The sequence below is a fragment of the Crocodylus porosus genome, unplaced genomic scaffold (assembly GCF_001723895.1).
Source record: "Crocodylus porosus isolate Cpor-Errol unplaced genomic scaffold, CroPor_comp1, whole genome shotgun sequence".
Lineage (NCBI taxonomy): Eukaryota > Metazoa > Chordata > Crocodylia > Crocodylidae > Crocodylus > Crocodylus porosus.
In genome coordinates, this window is record NW_017728948.1 from 70,336,974 (window position 1) to 70,364,338 (window position 27,365).

The 27,365-nt window shown below is 45.9% G+C and overlaps 1 protein-coding gene across 1 annotated transcript in view; it reads right to left on the reverse strand.

The window, feature by feature from the left end:
- Positions 1-835: 835 nt before the first annotated feature.
- The window catches only part of LOC109322400 (melanopsin-like), a 57,465-nt gene continuing 30,935 nt past the window's right edge, over positions 836-27,365 (reverse strand). Inside the window, exons 7-9 of the mRNA XM_019553478.1 lie at positions 25,962-26,136; positions 20,466-20,618; positions 836-2,101 (exon numbers count right to left, since the gene is read on the reverse strand). Of these exons, the coding sequence (XP_019409023.1) occupies positions 1,706-2,101; positions 20,466-20,618; positions 25,962-26,136 (724 nt within the window). The 3' untranslated portion in view covers positions 836-1,705. The remainder of the gene's footprint in view (positions 2,102-20,465; positions 20,619-25,961; positions 26,137-27,365) is intronic.

The following is a 27,365-nucleotide window of genomic DNA, read 5'->3' on the forward strand; positions in this document are numbered from 1 at the left end:
CAGGTTGGGAAATTTGGCAATGGGGGGAGTGGTGGCAATACCCCCAGCCTCCCCCACTTCCAAATTCTTATTCTGGGAAGCCATTGTGGGGCCAGATTAGAGCCAGGCCATGCCCCTTTTCTGCCCCCTCTCCAGGGCCAAGCCACACCCCCTGCCCTCCATCACGCAAAGCTGAGTCAGGGCTGGGCCACATCCCTTTCCCCCTCCAGGGGTGGGTTGAAGCTGGGCCATACATTCTTCTTCCCCCCCACAAAGCTGCACCAGGGCCAGGCCACATCCCTTCCCCCCCAACCCTAAGAGCTTAGTTGGGGCCAGGCCATGCACATTTCCTTCCCTGCAGGTGCAGGTAGGGGCTGGGCCATGCCCTCTTCTCCCCCCGCCCCACAAACCTGAGTTGGGGCTGAGCCATGCCTTCTTCTCCTTCCCCCACTTGGGGCTGGCCATGCCCTCTTCCCTCTCCCATGGTGCAGTGAGATAGGGCCCCAGTATGCCCGACCTGGGTACCAGGATCAAGATCACCAACTGGATCTGGCCCACAGATGAACTGGGCATTGTCCATCTGGCCTGCTGTGCAAAAATGTTAGGCACCACTGTTGTACACGACAGGTGGCTAACCTGCAGCATTACTACAAGTAGCCCAGGTATCCTCTGTGTAGCATGTGGTGGACTGGGGAGGGGTCAGAGAACATACAGCAGATAGGGCAGAAAGCAGAGCAGCAGCAGGGAACACAGAGCATGAAGCAGAAAGCAGAGCAGCTGCCTGATTAGGGAGCACAGGGCAGGGAACAGAAAGCTGAGCAGCAGATCAGGTAAAGGAAAGGGATCAGAGTGGCACTTGGGGAGGGTGCAGGACTAATTGGTGGCATACCTGCCACAAAGACTGGCCCTCACTACTGTACACTCTTCAATGCCTTTGCAGGTTTTTTGTAGTATAGTATCCTACAGTCTGTCAGTAATCATTTTAGATGGGTTCAATGGCTGTACTAATGTTCAGATTTAATCCAAACCTCTATCCCTTATCTTTTTTACAGCCCTCTTCTAATAGCTACATTCATATTAGCTAGTTTAGCAAAATGCCTAAGAGAAAAATAGCAAGAGATAAATAGATTTGACAAAAATAGTAATATGATCATAAAGGTGTGTGGAGATTTGCCAGAGTTTGTCACTTCTGAAGTCAGTGGGTCCTGCAACACTGTAGGCCTGGAATATTGGTTAGTGCTAGTTCAGAGTTCTGGTTAGAACTAATTTTGGTGTACACTTTCACTAAAAGACTTATGCTGTGAGGATATTCCCTGAAGTACTGCCTTCTCAGAAGAGCAGTACACAGAATGATGCTGAAATATGAGATCGCATCCTAGCTACTTACACAGAAGTATGCATTGGGCACTAGGTATTTATTTCCTGCTGTCCATCCACCTGTATTGAAATCTATCAACAGGCTTCAGAAAGCTGAAGGTTGATTTAAACTATTGCAGTCTACTTTGCTACCAGATATTCCCTTGCTCATTTCTTGCAGCACATACTAAAAAGGCTGTTTCTGTTCCTGACGTGATCTGAAAAGGTGGATTCGAAGACTGTCTAGTGATCATTACCATGTAAATATAGAAGTCTGATGATTTAATCTATGAGACTTCAGTTATTTGGTATAATAAATACGGCGAAGTAGCCACGGAAATAATTAACACATCATTTTGTTTTTCTGCACTTATGACAGAAACTTCTCAATTGCTTCCAGAATATCTGTGGAAGAGCCAAGCCCTTCTATGTCCAACAAATTACTATTCTTGCTGTGAATGTTGAATAATTCAGTCTCTTCTTCCTTTTCATTTTCATGCTTTGCTTGTCCTTCAAATAGGTTGGTTTCTGAGGTAGGAATGATAATGATGCGTGGGAGGGTAGTACTAATGATGGAGTCCAGACTACCATTTTTTTGATTTCCTTGAGTTTCCATGTGTGAAGTATCCAAGCTGTCTCTGTTGCTACTATTCAAGGCAACAGGGAGAGAAACTGTTTTTAAGGAATTGGGAACAAAAACTCTGGGGGGATTAGGTAGGACTGACTTCCCATGCAGTTTTTCTAAGCAGCTGGAGGAGAGTGAAACCTAGGGTGAAAATAATACAACTTTTAGTTGACATATCACAACTACTGGTTAAGCTGCTCCACTGAAAATAGTGTTTCAAAAGTCATGCACCAGTCTATCGATATATTAAGTACTGATATCTTCAGTTATTTCTGTAAAGCTTTGACCACTGTCCCAAATAACAGAAAGTGCCAAATAATGGAATCAATATATTAAAACTTCCTAAACTGACAGTTTGGAAATGTGTGGCACATATTTATGTGAAAAAAATATTAAGAAGTAGAGGCATGCAATTGAGCAATCATTATAAAAAAATTATACACAGAAAAGAAAAAGAAAAGGAGGAACAGTGTAATCTTGCATCAGATGCATCATGCATGTTATTTTTCAAACATCTAGAAACATGTCAAAGTGTCATATTGTGGTACCCTTTAGAGTTTCATTAATTAAACCAAACTTTCTGAGAACACTGCAAAATACTAAGTGTCATAGGGAATTGATTGGTCATCGTCTAGTGTCTGTAAGAATTACAGTTGCAAAAGCCTGGAAGAGAAATAACACGCTTAGAATCACTGAGTAGTTTAAAAAAAAAGTTTAGGACATTTTACTAATGGAAGAGTTGTCCTATCAAGTCAGTGTAATACAGGGCATAAAGGCATAAAGATGCCTATATGGAAATCTGGTGGAAATGTTTGGAATTTGGAATCTTCTTCTGCCTCCAAACCAGAAAATTTGAGAAAATTTTTTTCAGTATTGAAGTGCAAGTTCTATGAATGAACAAATTCAAAATAAATTTAGAATTAATTTAAAAATTATGAGCAAAAAAGAGAAGAAGACAGTGAGATTTGTGTTATGCATGGTTACAGGGGAAAGGAGGGAGTGAATTATTAGCGATGGAGAAAAACACAGGGACTTGGCATTGACAGAAACACTAAGGAACTGCTGGAGACTGGTAGGAGGAGAGGAAGAGAACACAAAAGACTTCTATGGACATTGATTCAGATTGTGGTAGCGCTGTTGAAAAAGTATTAATGCCTGTCCTTATGTATATTTTGCCAGATTTAAATGTTAAATATGTTATTTTATGGGTTGGAAGAATTATTAAACGAAGTTTTTAAAAAAAGTATGACATTCAACAAGGCACTCTGGAAGAATCCGCAAAAAATAAAAAACTTGAGGAATTAAATTCCATTTCCCCAGTTGCAAATGCAGCAAACATTTTCATAGGTGTCATCCAAAATGATTCTGAAGTATTTCTTCCTGCCAGTAGATGGCTCTACGACCACAAGAAACAGAGAACATCTTGATTAACACAAATTAAGGTAAGAGAAATTCCAGTGCTTTTGCTTCACAGATTATTCACTTTCATTTGCCTAAAACTCACAAGAAGATGCAGATGCAGTTGTTGGAGTATTTTAAAAAGCAGTCACTACCACTTTAAAAATGTAAATGACAATTTAAAGCTCTTGTAAAGTTATTAATATGTTTGGAATTTGCAATTGTTAAAAGGCTGCTTGAAGAACATGTAAAACTCTTTAATAAGCTCATCTGAAGAAACAGAGAAATAAGAGAAACAAATATAGACCTTTGTTACAAAATCAAAATAAAACCTATTTTATTTCCCTTTCCTGTCATGTAGCTAGGAGCCAGGCATGCTGATAACGATTCTGAGATTCTGGCAAAGACTTCCTTCTCCGACTTTTGACAAGGCACATAACACCTTTGTCTCAGGGCTACCATATGCAAAATGAATCTAATACTTACGGGAATACTGTGAAGATTATCTAGTTAATGTTTAAACCACTCTAATGACTGAAAATATAAAGTATTAATATTGGCTTTCCTAAAACAATTACAATGATAGTTATAAAACCAACTTTGTGGTGACACTGTGCCCTTGACAGGATCCACCACTTGTTTAAGAAAGTAACAACTACCACAACTTTCTCCCACTCCAGAGAGGGATATTTACAAGGGCTGTGTGAAGCTTTGGTAGCTGATTCAATTCAGAGGAGATTTGGCCTGATTTGGCAGCTGAATCTTCAAATCCAAATTTGTCTTGGGGGCTGTGGTAATGTGGGACACTTACCTGCAGCCCGGGATGAGAGTCATGCAGAGCAGGAAGAGGAACCTGCGTGGCTTGTTAGCTGCCTCTTTGTACAGCTGCGGCCAGCCGGTGATGTCAGTGTCAGATGCCAGCCGGCAGAGTTAAAAATGGCGGTCGCTGCTCCAGAGGGGGAGGATAGCCTGGAGAACAGGCTGCAGCCAGTGCCAGCAGCAGAGTGGGCTCTGTGGGCAAGCCTCTGAGGATCCAGCAAGTCAGAGGGGCTGGTGGCCGAGGAAGGAGGCATCTTGGCCGGTTTCCAGAGGAGCGATGGGCCGACCAAGCGAGAGAAGGCAGGAGCGCCTGGGAGCACTGCGGGATCCTAAAGTGAGTGTTGGGATGGCAGACGTGGAGGATGCTGAAGAATGAGCTAAGAGCCGAGGACAACCCGGCAGGAGGGTAAATCAGGGCTGGATTGCCGCCGGGACATTCGGACATTGATGGAGGGGTCCGAGCCAGGCAAGAAGGAGCTGTTAGAGGGGAGTGCCCTCCCTATCCGTAAGGGTCCAGGGACAGGGAGTTGGTGGTGGCTCGGTTAGGAGTAGTAAGGACTCCAGAGTCCCTGAGTTAGGGGAACAGAGACCAGAGGCGTGCCTCATGTTGGGGGTTGTGGGGAAACTTCAATAGAGACAACGGTGAAGGTCCTTCACAGGATAGGGTTATGGCATATGACACCACAGGGTTAGTAGTGTCTCCCGTATTTGGCCCCAAGACATAGAGCGGTGGCCGAGGCCTGCAGGGAAAACCATGGGCAATGATATATCAATGCCTCGAAGGTGGTGTGAGGCTGGGGTGTAGGGGTGGCAGAGCCCCGTGAACAACCGTCAGGCCTTGCCCAGGCCACCAAGGGACCTGCGAACTAGCCCCGCCCACTGAGGAACATCAAGTCATGGCAGGAGAGAACGGGGTTGGCAGCGCAGGAAGAAGAACTACCCCAGTGACGAACAGGCCCGGAAGGGGCAGAGACAACTGCAAGGAGATCAGAGCCGCCCTAGGGCGGCTGGGAAAAGCCTGGCGGTCACAGAATTGAATCAGGAAACCCATTAGTTTCTCTGTATTGAATCAGAAGCCTCCAATTTGATTTGGAGAGAGTCGACAATTCAGTCATAGACACAGTTTTATATGTTTTTTCTACATACCTTAAGGTACCAGGCATGGCTTGTGAAAGCTGAGATGCTAGAGTGGATGGAGCGTCCCACAAGAGCACGAGGGATCCCCTGCATGCTTGGCAATGGACCCAGAAGTGGACCAGAAGTACTTCCATTCCACTTCTGGGTCCACTGTGGAACATGCGGGGGACCCCCCCCCGGTAACTGATGCCTCCTGGGTCTGGGGAGGTACCCAGGCGGTTCCCACCGCAGCCGATTGCTGAGCGGGGGTGTGTGTCTGTGTGTGTGTGTGGGGGTCCCCTGCTTGCTCAGCAGCAGACCCAGAACTGGAATGGAAATACTTCTGGTCCACTTCTGGGTCTGCCACCAAGCATGTGCCCCCCTCCCACACTCCAGTGGGATACTCCATCCGCCCTGCCATCTCAGCGTTCACAAGCTGTGCCCTGGTATCTTGAAGTATGTAGAAAAAACATATAAAGCTGTGTCTATGACCAAATCGCTGGTTCTCCGAACTAGAATCAAATCTTCAGATTCAGCCAAATCAAATTGGGACAGTGATCCAAATCAGCGAATGGAATCACTGTTCCCTGAACTGGTCTGAATCTGAATCCGAATTGAATACTTCCCGCTTCACCCCGCCCCCCTAATATTTACTGTAATAGTAGCGAAGCAGAAGGATACTAAAGCCACAGGAAAAGGGAATTAGCTGAGTGAGCACTTCTTCTGTTTCGGAGGGTGTTTGGCAGTGAATTCCTATACATTCAGGCATGGAAAAAGCAGGCTAGTTCTTATACATGACAGGTAACATCCTCTGTAAAGTGATGAGACAGAAGAATTCTTATTAATTTCAAGCCCCTGCTGACTCACAAGAGTGTGACAAGCAGAGAGAGTGGGACAACAGCTTCACAGGACACACATATAAAGTTGTTGGCAATACATAAGTCTCAGCAAGTCACCTGCAGAGGCGAGAACATTGAAGAGGCCACAGTCTTTGAGAGCTTGTTGTTTTCCCTTGGAGCAGGAGACCTTCTTTTTTTAAATTTACCCTTTGGAGTAAAGGTAAACCATGAGCCTGCAACCTCAAGAATAGGTACAGACATTCAAAAGCCAGAGGCAGATTTGAACAGACTCATGTGGATTTCTCTAAATGGACTACATTAGTTAGGGAGTGAACAGAATACAACTTTGCCCCTTTTGGGGGGATGGGAATTGGGAAACAAAGGCTGCCTGCAGTGGTCAAGGCCATAGGTTGGGGGCATTCCTGTATACCTCCCAGCATGCTGGAGACTGCCAGGGGCAACAAAATGCAGCTGAGTTATAGGCCACCCCTGACTGGATGCTAGGCATATGCCCCCAACCCTCTTCCAAGGAGGAGCTCAGAACAGGTCACTATGTCATGTCCCCCCTGCTGCCACCGGCTGAGCTGCCTAGCATGCCATGGTGATTTGCTCTGAGGCTCTCCTGGAAGGGGGCTAGGGGTATGTGCCTGGCAGACAATCAGGGCTGGACTGGCCACTTCATTGAAAGAAGGATTGGAGCCTTCAGAGTACTGGAAAATTGCAGACAGCAGAAGCAGGTGCTCAGCACGATTCCTGCACTTGCAATTACTGCAATCATGTTGGGTGCCTGTTGCTTACTGCCCCCTCCTGCCTACCTCAATCACCTCTACATGCACTGAAGGCTAAACAGTTGGTGCTGTGTGCATGGCTGCTAAGACTACCCTCACTCCTGCCTTTGAAGTCCCAGTGGGGTTTGGGGGCTGGGCAGAGGTTCTGTCGGCCTCACGCAAAGTTGGGGCCTGAAGAGGAGCTGGAACAACCTGGTGAGCAGGAGCTAAACATAGGATGTTGCCCACATGCAATGTTTCCCTTCTCCACAGCTGCCCTATGTCTCAGACACATGGTGTAGTGACCCGGGGGAACCCCAAGCCAACCCTTGGGTTGGCACAGTCCCAGGGCCCCAGAGTGGCTGCTGTGTGTGGACCAGCCCTGGTATGGGTTACTAGTGCCTCTTGAATCTGGTGGGGGCACCCACAGAAGCTGGCAGCAGCAATGGCAATGGCAGGGATGGGGCTGGCGAGCACCCACAGAAGCTGGTGGCAGCGAGGATGCCCTGTCAGGGGGGGCACGTGCTTTGCCACCAGTTGCCTATGAGCCCTGGAGTGGCATGTGGCAGCTCTGGGGCTGTTTTGTATGTAGTAGCTGCTCTGTGAGCTGAGGCTATCCAGGATGCTCTGCATACTGGCTGCGGGTCACTCTGAAACCCATGGGCAGTACCAGGGGTTGGATGATATGGCTCTACAGGCTAGATCCAGCCTGTGGGTTGTGTCTTTGATACCTCTGATGTAGTTGATATTGCTCTCTCTTAGGAAGTTAGGCACACAAACGAAGAATGGCAACTAGCTTGTGGGATTGATATTATGTACCTCTATAGGGACCACCTGGATTTTAGAATCAGGTCCTCTTTTCCCACTGCTAATATATTGTCTTTTCAATTACCACTTTACACGTGTTTTTATATAATTTCATATCTGACCTGTTATCATGTCAGCCCATTGTTACTGGCCACTTGGTTGGGTCACCCCTAGGGTGTGGCATAGCAGGCATGCTTTTCTAATTTGCTAGTGGGCTTTGCATTCTTTTTCGTATGGTGTCAGATATCAACATCCAAAGCTATGAGGCACTGTCTGGTATTATCACTCAATGTGTATGGCATAAAGATTCAAACTTAAACTGCACTCTATAATACCTGACTTCAAGTTATGTGCTTTTGTCATGAATATGATCTCTAGCAGATCATTTACACTCACTACTTCCCAAAGAGAAAAAAGCAGAGTACAAACTCAGAAGAATGGAGTTCCTCAAGGGTCAGTGCTAGCACCAATACTTTTAGTGACGCTTACAGTTGAGCATCTATAGATAGATGTCATCACTCTTCCAAATGGCCAATTGTTAAGCCAACAGCATGCTGAATATCAGAGTAGGCAACCACATCCTTCTCCATGAGTATACCCTAACTTACCTAGGAGTCACATTAGACCATTCCCTCACTTATAAACATCATATTCAGAAGGTCAGCAGTAAAACTTCTGCACAGGTAGCTGTCTTAAGATGTTTAGCAAGCATGACATGGGACGCCAACTTCTAAATGCTCAGAACTACTGCACTCACAATGGTGTATGCCCCTGGAGAATATTGTGTTCCCATATGGATTGAATCTAATCGATTGAACCTGTACTTAACAGTGCACTGAGACCTTAACAGGCTATACAACTTATACACACACAGATTTATTCCCTGTATTTTTGGGCATTAAAACGAGTGATGCAAGAAGACAAACTAATATCATTATTGGCAATAGAGGCAACAGATGATGAAAATCACTGCTCCATCAACTGTTAACTGAAGACCCAAAGAAAAGGAAGCTTAAGAGGCTTAAAAGTTGAAAACCATTTTTCCAGGAGCTTGTGGGTTTCATATATGAGATACTGAACTGGAGATACTGAACCAAACCTATGGGCAGGTCTGTGAAAGGTCAGATCTATTCCTACAGCATTTCATACCAACACCAAATGAGTCCCCTTCGGGCACAATCTTGACAGAGAAGCATATGTCAAGCTGAATACACTGAGATCTTGATATGGACACTTTAAAACAAAATGAACATCTTGGACAGCTCCCTGTGTGAATTCAATGTCCAACTAACAGCACAGCACTTAATCGAAAGCTGCAATCTTTACAAATTTGCATGCTTGCTTTGCGTTATACCTTAAGCAATAACTGACCACCATACTCTGACAGACTGTTAGATTGTTTTTTAGCAACCCGTTTTCTATTTCATATTAAAAAATCTTGTAAAATCTTGTTCAGAATCAACTGTTGTGGATAGTTTAAGATACAATAGGTCTCCCAATGTTAGCAGTATGGTTGTGGTTTAAGATGAAACAAAGGAAATATGAGATTTTCTCCCTTACAAACTTTCATATATCAACAAATACACAGGCTAAATAACTCTTGAACTGTGAGGAACTTGCAATTAAAATCAATGGTAAGCTTTGGAGCACTGTAACTAAAATGCTGTCAGAGACAATCTGGTGAATGCTATCTGAAAGGAAAACAAATGCCTAAAGGCTCAGCTTTATGTTTTTAGGACAAGTAGATGACTTGATACTCAAGCAATCTAAATGATTTTGACAGAATATATTCTCGAAGAATCCATGCATTTTAGCTAGCACACAGAATAGCTTCTCACTATAGCAGGAGCATTAAGTGCAAATATTTGGAAAGGTGCATTTAACCTCCTATCTGCAGCACTACAAACCGTACATATGCTAGTGAATAATACTGAGAGCAACAATGCACAAGAAACCTATTCAAGAACTACTTATCAAAAATCACTTACCAGTCATGCTTCTAAGCTCCTAACCTAAGAGAAATGGTCTTATCTTAAAAAGAAATTACAGTTACACTCAACTCACTTTAAGTCCCTTTTATATTATGTAAGCAGCATAAAGGGGCCATACTATAAATGAGAATTTAGCTTACTTGTAAAGCCCCTCTTTTTCCCTCTCACCCACCAAAAAAAATAAAGTGAGAGAATTGGAAATGGAGATGGAGACAGAAAACCCAGAAAGGCTGTTCTCCTTCTTTTAACTTTTCATAGCCTTGCGTATTCTGTCTAAAAATGAGTCTAACAAGGCGTCCCTGAAATAACTGCTTCCCAAAGTGCCTGAAACTACGGCCAAAATTTTAGTGAAAGGTATCTTCTGATCTCCTCACCAAGAGGAAGAAAGAATTGGAGGCTTGTACACACATGGCCAGATCAGAGATGCTGTAAATCAAGGTGGGCCTACTAACTTAATGGAAATATTTTAGTTCACATCAGTTAAGAATGTGGCCCAAAAGAATGAGAGCAGTAGAGTTTGGCTTCATATCTTCTAGTCATTCTTTCAGAGTTTCACTGAAAGCAGAGGACCAGAAGGACTTCTTGCTAATAAAGACAGGGAACACTGATCTAAGTGGTGAGATTTGATCTTCCAAGAATGTCTCGTTTGATTTTAAAGTGGTGAATCTAATTGACGTAATTTTGTGGTGACAAAAACTGAACAAGAGCAAAGAGTATGCTGTCAATAATAGGGGGAAAGAGGCATCACATTATACTGATTGATCTGATCGCTTCTTCAGCAATCCCTCACAGTTGAGAATGACCATCTTCCATGATTGTCTTATCTGTGTGTTTGAAGATGGCTCATGAGGCCTATCTAGGATTGACAGACTCGACTGCAGCTTAAACATGTATTTTGTGTGGGGTGGGTGGTGCTGATTCTTGATTTGCTTTGTGACATGCTCTTTTTGCCACTCCCGCTTTTCCATCTCCTGTTGTTGCCATAAGGTTTCAAGTATTAAGATCCCTGGAGCAGACTCTTCTTCCATTTGGGACAGTCCTGGATGATAGCCTTCCACAAGCTGACATCAATGTGGTATTTTTCTAAGTTGGCCTTGAGGACATCCCTGACACACTTGTTCTGCCCTCATTTTGATCATATGCCTGGTCTGAGCTGGGAGAATAAAAAACCCCTTTCTTCTGGAATTCGGGAATCTGGAATTGGGCATCTGGATGACATGGCTGGCCCTACAAAGTTGATGTCAGATGATCATTGCCTCAATACTCACGTTGTTTGCTTGCAGGAGGACACTAACATTGGTGCATCTGTCTCCCCACTGGGTTCAAAGGATCCTCTGCAGGCAGAATTGATAGTATTTCAACTACTTTCAGTGTCTCCTGTATACTGTCCACGTCTCAGCTCTGTACAACAAGATGGGGATCATGACTGCTTGATAAATCATGAGAGCGTGGTTGCAGATCTGATGTTGTGATCTTCAAACACCTGTTTCTTCAGGCATCCAAAGGCTGCACTTGTACATTTGAGGCAATGTTAGATTTCTTTGTGGATGTCAGCCTTCTGTGAGGGATGGCTTCTAAGGTGCAGGAAATACCCAATGTTCTCCAGAGTCTCACTGTAGATCTGGATTACTGAAGTTGGGAACTATTCATTAGGAGCTTGTTAGTGGAAGACCTTAGTCTTCTGAATGTTATACATCAGTCCCATTTTCTTCTATGCATCAGTAAAGATGTCTGATGATACCTGAAGGTCTGCTTCCGAGTGAATACACACTACAGCCTCTTCCCTGTACTACAGCTCAACGATTGAGGTCAGGCTGGTTTTGGTTTTGGTTTGGAGTCAGCTAAGGTTAAACAGCTTACCATCCATTTGGTAGTTTAGCTCCACTGTGGCTGGAAGCTTGTTGGTGGGTCAGATGTAGTATTGTGGCAAGGAATATTGAGAAATGTTGGAGCAATGACACAGCCTTGCTTAAGTCCCATTTTAACCTTACAGGCATCTTTTATAGATCCATTATTGAGAACCACTGCTTGCATATCCTCATGGAGAAGAGAATGCTGACTATTTTGGTGGGTTTCCGTACTTTAGAAAGATCCTCCACAACACTTCTTCGCTGATAGTTGAAAGCTTTCATGAGGTCAAAGAAGGCCATGAAGAGAGGCTTACGTTGTTCCCGGCATTTCTTCTCTAGCTGGTGAGCTTTCATGATCATGTCAGTTGTGCCTTTTGAGGCCCTAAACCCACATAGAGATTCTGGGAGGAACTCTTCAGGAAGTGTAAGGAGATGATTACGGAGGGTTCTCACAATGATCTTTCTTGTGGTGGACAGCAAAGTGATGTCTCTGTGTTGTCTCCTTTTTTGAAGACTGTCACAATCATGGTATCCATGAGGTCATCTGGGATTTCCTCATCATTCCAGATGCCTTTTCATTCTTCATCAGCTTGATAGCTTTCCATACCTCATCAGGGGTTGGAAGGATTCTGAGATCATCTTATTGCAGGGTGGAATTGAGAACACTCTCATCAATAACAGAGTCTTGATTGAGACGGTCTACAAAATCATTCTTCCAATGGGCATTGATGGCTACCCTTTCCTTGACCAGGTCTCGCCTATTTGTAGGTCTCAAAAGGGGTTGGTCTCCAAGTGCTTGGACTGTAGATGGCTTTGGTGGCACTGAAGAAATTGTGCACATCACAAATGTCAGCAAGATGTTGAATCTCCCTAGCCTTGTCTTCCCACCATTTGTTCTTCATATTACAAGTCCTCCCTTGGACCTTTGCCTTGGCTTGTTGGAGAGTAAATTTATTTTCCTTGAAGTCAGTGTCATTTTGCCAAGCACAAGGGGCCTCGCACTTGCAATCAATCAACTCCTGGATCTCCCAGTCATTTTCATCAAACCAGTCTTAAATGTTTCCTGGTACAGAATCCAAGTGTCTCTTCATAAATGTTGATGATGGTGGCCTTGATAGCAACCCACACACTACTGATATTCCCCCATTGTTTTTGATTGGAATTTCACCAGTTTTTCATCAAGGCACTGGTGAAAGAAGTCTTGCTTGCTTGCCCTTCAACATTGATCATTCATTGGTGATTGCTTCTGCAGCAGCAGTTGTTTGGGAGCCAGTTTGAATGACATAACAGAGTGGATGAATCAGTGATCAGTCCAGCAATCATCAGCTTCTAGCACACCTCAGGTGATGGAGACACCTTTGTGATTCTGGGCATGGATGATGTTATAGTCAATCAGGTGCCAATAGATTGTGGGTGTTGCCGGGATGTCTTGTGCCTGTTTTTTCTGGTGGAACAGAGTGCTGGTGGTACCCATGTTCCATGCTTCTGGTCAAGGGGAAGATGTCATTGGAGTTGATCTTTCCTACTCCTTCCTTGCTGATGGTTCTATTCCAGAGGCTGGAGTTCCTTCCGACTCTGGCATTGAAATTTTCATAGACGTAGACATTAGGGCTGGAAGGGACCCCGGGAAATCACCAAGAATAAGTTGGCCTCCCTCTGGAATGTCAGAAAAGACTTGGTCAAAGTTGGCAGAGGATTCCTCTTTGGTTTCATAGGCAATGCCAAGAGTTGGGGCATACACACTGATGAGTCATCAGTGATGACACTGGCATATTGGCTCCCTACCAGTTTAAGATGGAAAGTCATGAGGTGCTCATTAATTACAATAGGGAACTCAAGCTGTTTTATGAGTTCACTCTTAATGGCAAAACTAACTCTGTGAAGTCAGCATTCTCCTTCCTGTTTACTCTTCCAAAGGAAGGTATAGTTGCCTCAATGTTCTTTGAGCTGTCCCCTCTTTCACTCGCTGAGTCTCAGTTCAACTACACTTATGTTGTATCACCCGAGTTCTTGGGCCATGATTGCAATGTAGCACTCTGGGCATTCACTGTTAGGGCTGTCTATGAGGGTCCTGATGGGATCATTCCAGGTCCCAAAAACGATGGTGCATCTTCACTGGTATTTTCAACTGCAGTAAAGGTGATCCCACTGGACACGGAAGAAGGTAGACAGGCTATGTTCAGGGCACCTTTTCTAGCCACCTACCCACGTAGGGTGAGCAGAGTGGATCCTGAAGAGGGCTCTCAGTGACAGTTCCAGCTGCCTAATCACACTCCTGTCTCATCCAAGTTAGACGACCTTCTTGTAACCACTGCCTTTATGCCAGTTCATGACTAGTACCTTCCATTAACCGGTTGCCACAGGGCTTGAGGAATGTGCTGGAAAAGCTGTTTCATGGAAGATATTTGTGCATGACTCCTTTTATTGTGGAGAAGCTACTGCACATCAGCTTCCTCATGGCTCTTGTTAGAACAGGACCTTGATCTAATGGCAAGGAGACAAAGACATCTGGGGATCTCATTATGCTGCAGCTTTCATCTGCCTTCACAGCTGCTGAAATTTTAACATCATCTGTTGTGGGAAGATCCACAGGTGGCAGATAGTGGGAAGACATTCAGGGAAGGTTAGCTGTGAAATAAACAGTAGTGACTCTGACAAATAAGTATTCATGGACCGTGCAACGGCAGCACCGCCAGGATCTGGTGAGGACAGCAGATGGTGATGCTTTCCCTCCTGAAAAGCCACATATATTCCTTGACAGTGCTGTGACATGATGAGTAAAGGTTGCCACCATAATAAGCCTAGCCAGGCCCCAGCCATGTGTCTACTAGTCCTCAATGGCAGAGTAGGCCAAAAAAGATGATCTGATCCAGACAGGATGAGACCCCATAAAATCTTCATGTCACTCTGCAGCCAGTGACAATGCTTTTATTGGGTGAGAATTCTGTTTACACTGGGCCCCTTGGCACACCCCTAGAAGAAATGATCTCATCTTAAAAAGAAGTCATACGTATACTAACTTTAAGTCCCTTTTACAGTACATAAGCAGTATAAAAGGGACCATACTGTAAATCAGAATCAAGCCTTTTATTTACATAACAGCAACAGTGGAGGAAAAGCATTAATGTACAAGAGAAGAGGTTCTTGCCACAGGTAGGTTACAATTTAAATAGTTTCATAGTTGGTGGGGTCGGAAGGGACCTGAGCAGATTATCTAGTCCAACCCCTGCCATGGCAGGAAAGAGTACTGGGGTCAAACAACCCTGGCAAGGTGTTCATCCAGCCTCCTTTTAAAGACCCACAGGGTAGAAGCCAGCACCACTGCTCTTGGAAGTTGGTTCCAGACCCTAGCTGCCCTGACCGTGAAGTAGCACCTCCTCATGTCTAGTCTGAATCTACCCTCTGCCAGCTTGTGACCATTATTTCTAGTCACTCCTGGTAGTGCTCAGGGGAACAGGGACTCTCCCAATGCCTGCTGGTCCCCCCTGACTAGTTTGTAAATGGCCACTAGTTCCCCCCTCAGCCTTCTCTTGTGGAGGCTGAACAGGTTCAGGTCCCTTAGCCTCTCCTCATAGGGCCTGCTCTGCTGTCCCCTGATCATGTGAGTGGCCCTCCTCTGGACCTTCTCCATGTTGTCCGCTTCCCTCCTGAAGCACGGCGCCCAGAACTGGACACAGTACTCCAGCTGCGGCATAACTAGTGTCGCTTAGAGGGGGAAGATCACCTCCTTGGACCTGCTTGAGATGCATCTGTGGATGCACAATAAGGTGCAGTTGGCCTTCCTGACTGCGTCCCCACACTGTTGGCCCATGTTCATTTTGGCATCAATAATGACTCCAAGACCCTTTTCTGCCTCTGTACTGATGAGAAGGGAGTTCCCCAGCCTGTAGATATGCTGCTGGTTCTTCCTCCCCAGGTGAAGTACCTTGTACTTGTCAGTGCTGAAGCCCATCCTGTTCTCATCTGCCCAGCCCTGTAACCCACCTAGGCCGAATTGCAGGCTATTCCTCCCTTCTAGTGTGCCCACTTCCCCCCCACTTCTTAGTGTCATCAGCAAATTTGAACAGGGTGCTTTTTACCCCATCGTCAAAGTCACTGATGAAGATGTTGAACAGTGCGGGCCCGAGGACGAAGCCCTGCAGAACCCCACTGCCCATATCCCTCCAGGTCGAATAGGACCCGTCCACCACCAGTCTCTGGGTGCAGCCCTCCAGCCAGCTGGCGACCCAATTGACTGTGTAGGTGTCGATGCCACAGTTCCCTAGTTTTTTTAATGAGAATTGGGTGAGAGACCGTGTCAAAGGCCTTCCTAAAGTCCAGAAAGACTACATTCACTGCTACATGAGCCTAAGGATTTTGTGACCTGGTCACAGAAGGCCACCAGGTTGGTCTGATAGGATAAATAATATATAGAAGTATAGAGAATGGGATACAAAAGTACAGGCTTGTTATGGTGTGTAGCTTGTTATTATCATGATCATTGTTAAGTTTTGGTGTTTTGGGGGGAGGGGTTAATGTTGTTTACCACCTCCTTTGTGAACCATTTATTAGTAAGAGGAATACAGTTCTACAGTACTTCTGGCAAAAGTGATTTCTAAGGAGAGTTTTAAAGGAAGAACAAGAGGAATGCATTCAAGATTAGGGAGATCACTTCACTGGGAGATTTCCAGAGCAACTTCTGATTGAAACTAAGCTGTCTTCAATGATATTGCTTCAAAAAGTTCATGTCACGGGTAATTCCATGGCAACCCAAGTACCTCCAAACCTGGGAGTGTTTGTCTATTGTAAGGTTGGGTATTTTGAGTATTGCACCTTCGTCCACCTAATGTGGAAACACTGGCATGCATTTCCAAGACATTCATAGCAGCCAGGAACAGCGCATGCCCCCAGCGACTTCAGGGAGGCATGGCTGCGCCAGCAGCAGCAGGAGTTCAGCAGCAGAGGTGGGAGCCTGGCAGTGGGGAGCTCCTGTAGACGCTGCCAGCACTGTTGGCAGCGGAGGGGAGTGGGGGGGGTGGGGGTGGCGAGCACCAACCAGGGGTCGGTGACCATCTGTAAGCGCCGCCAGCAGTGTTGGCGATAGCCAGGGGTGATGGTGGACTGCCCACAGATGCCACCAGCAGTACCAGCAGCGGGGTGGCGAGCAGCGTCCACCTGCAGGCACTGACAGTGTCGGCAGTGTCTTTTTGCAGGGGGTGCACTGCCACGCTCAGGGGGTGCACATGCACCCGCATGCATCCCCTACATGTCGCCCCGATAGCAGCAACATTTCTGAAACCTCTTAAAAAAGGATTTAATAAAAGTCTTGAAAAAGAGGCAATTACAAAGAAGGTGAAGATAGTCTTTTCACAGTGGCTATAAGGGACAGGACTAGGAGCAATAGCCTCAAACTGCAACAGAGGAAATTTAGGCTGAGGATTAGACAGAATGTTTTGAGGATATTCAAGCATTTGGACAGGCTACTTAGAGAGTTTGTGGAACCTCCATCCCTGGATATTTTCAAGAGCAGGTTAGGCAGACACTTAGCTGGGATGGTTTAGTCAGGGAAAATCCTGCATTGAGTGGGAGCTGTACCAGATGACCGTATGAGGTCCCTTCCAGTGACACTGGAGCATTGAGGAGGTGATCTAATGTCATATTCGGAAGTTCCCTCTGGAAAAGTGACACTTCTAAGACTATGACACCATATTGCAGCAGTTTGGTCTGTATTTTGTTGCATCTACAAAAGATGCACTCTGTACTCACCATTTCTAGTTTCAATGAGACAAACATGGCAACTGACAGACTTTCCCACTCTCGGGGAAACATGGGAGTTTCCTTTCTTGTATTCTTCCACAATAAAGATAAAACATTTTTATATGTGCACTCACATGAGGAGGCAAAAAGATAAGTTTCCAATAGAGGTATACCAATACATTGGTCCCATATCGGATTGGCACCAATATAAGGAAAATTGACTGCATCAGCAATTGGATTTTTTGGCTGATGTGGCCAATAATGAGGCCGATAAATGCCACACACACGCGCAGCTGTAGCACAGCACGCAGGCAGCCAGGAGTGCAGCCTGGCAGTACGGAGAGCAGCCGGATCCAGCTGGTAAGTCTGTTGTGAGGGAAGGGGCATGTGGAGGTAAGAGGCTGGGGGATGCAGATCGAGGCCCCTGCGATAAGGGAGGGAGTGGGGATAGGGCAGGGGCAGGCGCTGCACAGCCGGGGCAGAGCAGGGGATGGAGTTGTAAGTGCTATGTCCAGGGGGGTGGCTCTCGCCACTACGCGCACTCCCGGGGAGGCATGGGAGCATGTGCCCCCAGATCTGTGCACAGGATGAAGGATGGCTGCTGCTGTGGACTGGGGATGGGGTGGCTCCAGGCTCTTCCTGGTGGGCAGCTGGACTGGGCTGAGCTTGGGGTGGGTGGTGGCAATGCTGGGAGTGGGTGTGAGGGAGTGGGGCCTAGGAGCAGCTGTGAACTGCCTAGCACCCCCTACCATCACTCAAGGCTGTACTCAGCATCCTCAGATTCTCACCCGCCACGACTTTGATCTTAAATGAGTTTTAAATGGGAGACTGCCTTTATCTCCCTAATGAACAATACGTAATGGTCCTGCCCCTACTCCATATGGGGTGCTTCTGTGCACCCCTCCTTAAGGGGTATACGTGGGACGTTGCGCAGTCCCTTGCCCTCTGGTGCTCTCTCTAGCACCCCAGGCTCATCACTTACCTGACGCCCCTGGGCCTGGCTCTCCGCCACCACCCTGTCGCCGGCACCCCTTGGGCCTGGCTCTCCGCCCACTGCCCCGCTCTGGGGCCTGAATCACCCACCTCTGGGCTTTTGCGCCCTTCTCAGGGCCTCTACCACGCCTCCGGCGCCTCTCGGGTCTCTGCTGCCCTATCCGCGGCCGTTGCCCCCCTTCTGGGCCCACGCATGTGCTCCTCGCACGTGCTCTCTGCCCCCTCTGGAGCCTTGCCCTCTCTAGGGCCCATGCCGTGCTCTCCGCAGCCGTTGCCCTGCCTCTGGGCCTGCGCCGCGCTCTCCGCACGTGCCCTTTGCCCCCCTCTGGGGCCTTGCCCTCTCTAGGGCCCGCGCCGTGCTCTCCACGGCTGTTGCCCTGCCTCTGGGCCCGCGCTGCGCTCTCCACGGCTGTTGCCCTGCCTCTGGGCCCGCGCCGCGCTCTCTGCACGCACTCTCTGCCCCCCTCTGGGGCCTTGCCCTTTCTAGGGCCCACGCCGCGCTCCCTGCGGCGGTTACCCTCCTACTGGGCCTATACCACGCTCTTCGCGCTTGGGGCTCAGGTGGCCACAGCCGTGCCTGGCCCCTTTGACCCTTCTCTGGGTCCTTTGCCCCACTGGGCAAACACCACGCCTCTCTCTGGCACAAACACCGTGCCTCTCCGGCGCAAACTGTAGTGCCTCTACTGGGCACCGGGAACCCCCAAGCTGCTGGGGAGCTCCCATGAGGCCTCCTCACTCCCCTACAGCCTCACCCAGTCCTCCAGTGTAATACTCAGAACTCCACAACTATGCTGGCTCATTCACATACCTCTCTCAGGGGTTCCCCCCCTCCCCTCGCATCATTGCAGCGGTCAAACTGCTAGCATAAACTCTGCTGCTCAGCTCTCTGCCGCAGAGCTCCTGCTCCTGCAGCTGCTAGAGAGGAACTGCCACTGGGCCCAGGCCTGAGCTGTTATAAAGGGCCCGGCCCTGCCCCCTTCCGGTCACCTGACTGGCTGGTTGTCCTAGCAACCCACAGCTGCACTGCCCTGTTGATTGGCAGCTCTGTCAATCCACACCTGAGCTGCCCTGGTGACTGACAGCTCACCTTATCTCCTTCTCAGGCACGGAGCACCCCAGTGCCTCCGTGACAGTGGGGTATGGTGAATTTTGGGGTAGCTGCAGACCCCCTCCCCTATAGCCTCTTCCTAGCACCACTTCTGCCTACCCCAAGTACAGCCCCAGCCCCACCAGGAAGAGCCTGCACCACCCCAGCTCCAGCCCACAACAGCAGCCTACCTTGCCCTGCATGCAGATCTGGGGATACATGCCCACCCATGCCCTCCTGGGGTACATGCAGTGGCAGGAGCTGCCCCTTCCTGTGCCCCCAAATGAGCTGCTCATAGCCCCATACCCCACTCTGCCCCATCCCTGTGTGGCACCTGGCCCTGCCTCTGCCCCAGCCCCACTCCTTCCCTCACCACAAGAGCCTCGATCTGCCCTCCCCATGCCCCTTCCTCCCCCCCTCTCCTCTCCCTCACAACAGACTTACAAGCTGGACGTCACTCTTCATGCTGCCTGGCTGCATATCAGAATCAGTTCGCTATCAGCTGATATGGCTCGTCAAAAATTGCCCATCAGTATTGGCCCCCAAATTCTCTATTGGTTCACTGCTAGTTTCCACTGTTTCTCTCAAAACCCCACTTTTGTAGCAAATGGAGACTGACACAATACAGGGGCAAGGTACTTGGATTGGGAAATGGGGTGACAAGAACTAGAGTGAGGATAGGTATGCATGATGTGACAAGGAGGTCAGCCTGTCACATTTACCTTCACTGATTAAACTATATCTGCGTTTGATCCACTGTATAGTTATTATCTATTTGCCTGGTTTTTTTTCCAGCCAGAATAAGAAAAACAGAATGTGAGGTGTTGAGAGTAAAATAAATAAATAAATAAATAAATCAGTCTTAAAGAGTAAAAAAAAAAAAAATAAAAATGTGGTTTTGTAATGGTAGGGGGTGCAGGAAAACTATCGCAAAAAAAATAGTGGCTAAGTGCCCTTGATGTATGAGTTGGGTATTGAATTTTAATGGATATGCCTGGATATTGAATTTAAAATTCAATATGGTATTGAATTTTAATGGGAAGATCAGCTACAGAAAACCTGAGAATTAAAAACAGGAAAAGAGATTAAATCCTTCCTTTACCTTTTCTTCAGTTACAGCATTGCAGCTACAGGCCTTCAGCAGCAGGTCCCTCTTCTCTTCTTTTCTCACACTTGTAGAAACAGAGTTACTTCTATGAGCTGGCAGTTTGTTATGAACTAGCTCCACTGGTTCAAGCTCCACATCTCTCCAAGCCTAAAAACAAGTTGAAAATGACTCAGGAGGCCACATTCTTTCCAGTCATTTTATTTTTACTTTTTCCTACCTACAGGTTAGTAAGAGGCAGTCCCCTCATATAAGGAGGCAGTCACAAGGCTGCCATAGAACCATGGAGTAGCACTCATGGCTTAATGTTCAGGTGGAGAAGAATTTTCTCGATCAAGACCATATGTGAATATTTTCAGCAGCAAGCCCAGTGCTTCAGGCTGTGCATTAAAGAGGGATTTGATTCCTTCAGGGCAACCCTGTTTCACTGCCATACAGTGTGCAATCAAATCCTAAAATAACTGTGTTCCTTATATATTCCTTATATTTTGTATCTCTAGAGTCGGAACCATAAGCAAATAAAGCCTTATTTTCCTAGAAATAATTAGTAAGGGGTATAAATAATCAATGAAAGAAAAGTGAGGCACTTATGTGTTCATTGTAGCACCAATGCAGGGTCTGATTTTGCTTTCGCTTATATCAGCTTATAAGTGAGAGCAAAGAGAGAGAGAGAGAGAGAGAGAGATGGAGAGAGAGAGTTTGGAATACAAACAGGTGCTTTTTCTAAGACCACAAATTGAGCAATTATCAAAAAAGCTCAGCCCCTCTGCTCCTGACTTTCAAACAAACCTCTAATCTTGCCCAATTCATCACCAGAAGCAAATTCTCCCCTGCCCAACAGACATCAAGTGGAACACAGCCATGACTTAGCAAGAAATGCTGAACCCGTCAATACATCTCTACTGCCACTGCTAACACCATACTGAAACCATCATGAATGAAACCATGGTTCCTACACCTGCCTTTACCAAATAGTGATATATCTGATTCAATACACGGTATGCTTTCATGGCAACGATGTAGCTCAAGCTAAAGAGCAACTGTGCCCCAGAATGAATTCTCATATTAAGAATATAAAGGACAGATACATACAACACTAGGAGCACACTTCTCACAGAACAACCACTCCCTTTCTGACCTCTCTCTCCTGATGCCTGGGGCAATTTACTTAACACCTTTAAAAACGAGAACCTGAGAAAAAAGCACCTCCCCACTACTGCTTACACTGGCTCTGATCAGGACAGTCCCCAGCCAGCCCTGGGCTGTGCAGGGAAGTCTGCATGTGCAGCCAGGAGCTGGCTGGGGACTTCCCAAAACAAAACAGTCTCTAGCCACCTCCAGGCTGCAAGTGCTTCCCTACACAGTCTGGGGCTGGCTGGGAAGTGTCTCAGTCAGGGGCAGGTCCCAGCCAGCTCCAGGCCGGGTGGGGAACTGTCCCCAGGGGGGAGCTCCAAGCCCTGCTCTGTGATTGCAGAGCCAGCACTGGGAGATGAGGGTCTCCCAGCCTGAGCCCCGTAACCACAGAGCTCAGGCTGGGAGATAAGGATTTCCGAGCCCAACCCTCATAGCCGCAGAATTCAGGCAACCATGAAGCTCAGGCTGGGAGATAAGGGTTTCCTTGGCCCCTACTCCCTGATAGCAATGGCGGAGCAGGGACTGGAAGATAAGGATCTCCCAGCCCCCACTCCCAGTCTCAGAGCAGGGGGCTTGGAGCTCCTTGCTTCTGAAGGAGGGGGACATAGTCCCTGCCCAGGCTTCTGTGGCAGAGCCCGTCTATACAAGCGCTACGACACCATTAATAATCCCGAGTACATTTGGGAGGTTTACTGTGAAGTAAGCATGTACACATGTAGACACACATGTTTACTTCACGGTAAACTATGCTAATGCAAAGTTAAGCATCTTGTGTTAAGTTAACTATACTAATGCAAAGTTAAGCATGCAGCTTCTGATAACTAGTAATGAACAGTTTGATTTTCCTGTTAATTATTGCTTGGGATTCTGTCTTGATTTACACAACTATAAGAATGCTTTGCAGATGCTGAGCTAAAGGCAATAAAATAGGAATGAAACAGCTAACAGCGTGCTTCAAGAATGAAAAATCATTCTGACAAGAACTGCTACTGTGCCCAGCTGATCTTCTAGTGAATGGATCCATCCGCTGAGATGCCGACAAGACTGAGACCACCTCTTTGCCTGTACTGGTGAGATACTAATCACTTCTGCAGCTTAATATACTGGACTTTGCTTTGCTTTCGGCTCATTTAAGAGTGAATACTTGTAGTAAATAAAGCCTTTTTCTGTCATTCATCAAATGAATGGTCATGTCAATCCTTTATACACTAGTCCCAAATCCCAATCTTTGATTTAATGGTTAAGAGCTCCAGAAGCTGCCTACAATTACTACTTAGCAAGGCCCTTAGCTATGAAGTTCCACAGTAGCATAACCAGGGATGAACAAGCAGGCCTGGGCACTGATTTAGAGGGGGCACCAGGATGGCAACCCCTGGGGAGCCTGTCATAGCATCAGCTGCTCATTGCTGCTGCAGCAGCCGGTGCATGGGGATGTCAGATTCTTCAGTGCTCAACATCTACCCCACTCGTGGCACCAAAATTCTTAGTTATAACTTTGTAGTTCCAAAACTTCACCAAGCATTGCGGTCATGCAACATGTACGAGCCTCTGAACTTAGCATTTATTTCATCTGCTGCTGATTTAGCCAGAAGCTACACAGCTGCACTTAACTGACATTTTAGAAACTATGCTTCCTCTTAGTCCTCAAAAAGACTGCCTCTGGCAGTGTCAGCTCAACAAAGCATTAAATTACCACACCAGCAGCAGCCGCCACCGCTGTAGCAGCAGCTGTTTTGTTTTGAGAACTGTAAACAAAGATTATATCAAAAAGGTAGAAACCTTTAAACAAAACATGCTTTAAAAGGAGGATGGCTTACAAAACAAAGACAAACACAACCACAATTCTAAATGAAGGAGGAGAAAAGTAATGGCGACTAACAGAACAAAAAGACACGTCTCAGCTCAGGAAATGTGCTTTTGGAGAAGAGCAGAGAATCTGATTTAGCATCCACTGGTCCACAAGAGACCTGCTGGGAAGGAAACTAGGAAGAAACTGTGGTTCATGAAAGCTTATGCATCTCCAATTCAGTTAATTTATAATGTACACCTCTACCTTGCCTTCTGCCTGACTTCAGACTAACATGGTTATCTACCTCTACCTGGGAAGAAAAGGAATCAAAAGTGAATGCAGAAAGCCCCACAAAAAGAAATATAGGAGAGAAGAAAAGATTAGAGATAAGTGAGCAAATTAGGATCCTCTCCTTTTTATATCTCTTCCTAATGTTTTATTCCTTTACAATCCATTTCCACTGTTACCTCCCTTTAAACACTACCTATAAGCCTCACATGATCAAGGCGTAATCATGTGAGGAGCCCCAGTTAAGTCAATGGAGTTAGATGCTGTGACAGGAATGCCACTACTGGAGTCCATCTATCAGTGACTCCACCCTCCTGTTATGGGCCAACCGCCTGCCTTCTTTCCTGCCACGCCTTGATCTTGATTAATTAATGAATGTTAATAAGCAGGAGGCTGCCCATTTATTTGCCCTGGTGCCAGGGGGTGCTATCTGCGGCTCCTTCTTCCTTCCCTACACCACAGCCCAAGCCTTGCAGATGATACTGATGTGGCTTGATCTGGGCCTTGTAATTTGGCCCTCCCCTTTTCTTCCCTGGGCTTTCTACAGCCCTTTCTCACTCTGTCTCGTTCTGTGCCTTCCTGGTGCTCCGCTGCCGCCTCGCTCTGGGGCTTCTCATTGCCCTCCTCGCTCTGGGGCTGGGGTCAGTGCACCCCACATAATGCTGCGCCCTCTCTGGCACCGGGGTCCCCACACCACTGGGGATCCCCTATGAGGCCTCCTCCAACCTCTAATAGCCTCATCCAAAGCACCAGTGTAAACAGTAAACAGAAAACACAAGCCCCTTGGCTATAACATAAAATCTCTAAACATCATTCAATCCCTACCAGGGAATTCTCCACCCCATAACAGCAAACAGGAGCTGCTCATGCAGTCAGGCTTCTCCCCTCTGCTTGCTTCGGCAGAGCTCCTTCTCCCTTGGCTACTAGTGGGGAACTGCCCTCCTGGCCTCACCCCTGGGGTTTATATGTGCCAGGCCCTGCCCCTTCCAGTCAGCTGACTTCTGGCAGTTGCCCGCACCTGTGCCTCTGCTCTGAGAGTAGCAGGCACCTTAATGTCCTGCTACAGATGCATATGTTCAAGTGCTTGGGTGTATAAAGGTCTTAAACAATCACATGGAAAATGCACCTCTCTCTGGTGTCTGAATGTTGATATGCTCTATATAGAAGTTTAGGTTTAAGCAAATAATTTTAATCTATTATAACGATTTCAATGCAATTACAGATACAGTATCATCCACTCATGAATAAAGCCCTCATGTGTCACCCCTATTATCAGAACCCAGTAGCAGTGAATGGAAATTAAATCACACAGCTTGAAATTTCTATATTTAATTTACATTGCAACATTATTTGCTCATTCTTTCATGGCCATAGCATTCACAATCAATATAAAAATGAGTCATTCATAGGGATGGTTCAACCCCTTGCTCAAGGCAGGATCAACCCTGACTAAACTATCCCAGCCAAGCATCTGACTAACCTGTTCTACATAATCTTTTTGTTTTTCCAAAGGCTTCACAAATAGTTGGATTAGAGTTGGGCAGGAAATGATTTGCCCATCCTAAACAACTGATTTCAAAAAATTTCATTTTCCACTTTGGGACAAACCCAAGATCTTTTACCTTTTTTATTTAAAAATAGGGGAAGTGGAGGAGAGAGAAGTAGATGATACACTCATGCAACCCAAAATAACTAATAGCCTAGTGGTTAGGGCTGGACTGTGAAAGAATAAGGTTCAAGACTAGACATCAGGAGACACTACTTCACTGTCAGGGCGGCTAGGATCTGGAATCAACTTCCAAGCGAAGTGGTGCTGGCTCCTACCCTGGGGGTCTTTAAGACAAGGCTAGACAATGACCTTGCTGGGGTCGTTTGACCCTATGGCAGGGGGTTGGACTTGATCATCTGCTCAGGTTCCTTCTGACCCTACTAACTATGAAACTATAAGACTCCATTATATCTAATTCATGCTAGGGATATGAACCTAAGCCTCCTGTATCCCAAATAAACGCTGTAATGATTAGTTTATGCAGAAGTGGATGAAGGTTTTTCTTTCTCCCACAAACATTCACAAGCTTTCAGAAATTTCATCCTTGTTCAATTTGGTACATATCTTCCCCCAAACATTTTAGCTTGGATAAACTGATATTTTGACAGGCAACTATTTTGTTGGAAAACTCCTATCCTGATCTACCTCTATGTATGTTTTTACAGTATTGGGTAACTGGGAACTTGACAGGTTTTACACCTGCCTTCCTTCACAAAACCAAGAAAAGACTTACTAATTCTCCAGCAGATATTGATGAAAGACAACTAGCCTTCTTCTTGGAAGAAAAGGATTGATGACTGGAAAGAGAGGTCCTGAATGAGGATTCATTTATGGAACCTGACAAAAGATCACTCTTTGATATCCTTATTAGAAATCGTAAGCATGGAACAGCACTGCGAATAGTATTCCTGAAAGAGAACAGAGAAGTAAAAATGTTAATCTGCCCAACACTATAAATGCCAACAGCAATTTTTGGAAAATGGTCTGACAAAACCCCTCTCTCTTGTTGCAAATTTCAGTACAGTTCTGACTTCATAAAATGTTGAAGATTACATAGAAGCAGTTTGCAGTAGCAACTGCTGACTACTCAATAGGCCAAATACATAGACATCAGCTGCCCTGAGATTTTTAAATGGCAAGACTATGCTGGGAAGCCTGGATGAAGTGAGAGTTGAGAACACAATGTATTTTTCTGGAATATAACAATTTAAAACAAGGAGTCGCTTGACTAAAAATAGGAGATCAACATAAAATCACAGTTGCATACTTGGCTAAATTATCTCCTGCTCAGAGATCTGCCCTAGAAATAGGACTGTAACAGTTATAACTTCTTTATTCTTTGGGTCAATCTGCATCAGCCTTGCCAGTATAAATTAGAGCAACCAACAGGGTTCTTCTAGTCTATATCTTCACATGACCATACACCAGCTGAGCATTTGTAGACCACCTTCATACTCTGCTCCTCCCAGCATATTTCCACAATGGTAGAAGTAGTTGGCACAGGGCTTAAGTATCTTAGCTTTACATAATTCTTATTTGGTTAGCTATAAGCACAGTCTGGATTTTTTGGTCTATGTAACAGATTTGAAACAGTTCGTTCAAGGACAGAGAATCTGGCCCACTGTCTTGGTGCTTGGTGTAATAAATCTACAATCCCATATCATTCCTGATTAATTCTACGAATTGGAAAAACAGCAGCAAATACTGGAACCAAAATACACATCCTACAAGCAAGTCAGAGTAAATTACATCTAAAATATGTGAAACAATTGCAAATTACATGATTCAAAAGGAAGCCAAGACATATATTAACCACAAGAGGCAGCATGGTAGAACTGGATGACCTGCAACAACAATTAAAAAGCTTGAATATGAATTTAAACTTCTAAACTCATTTGTGTTATGTTTATAATTTGTACATAAAATGGAAGCAACAGGCTTCTCTCAATGAAGAATCTTACAAACAGGAAAATATGAAAAAAATAAAATTTTAGCAAATGTTCCACTACACAGTGAAATAAAATGTTACATTAGGAAAAAGTGTGTATTGTCCTCAAAAACTTGATCCTGGATGCATCTACACATGCAATTAATGCAAAACAATAAAATCTGGTGTTTATTGTGCCAGAGTTTATTG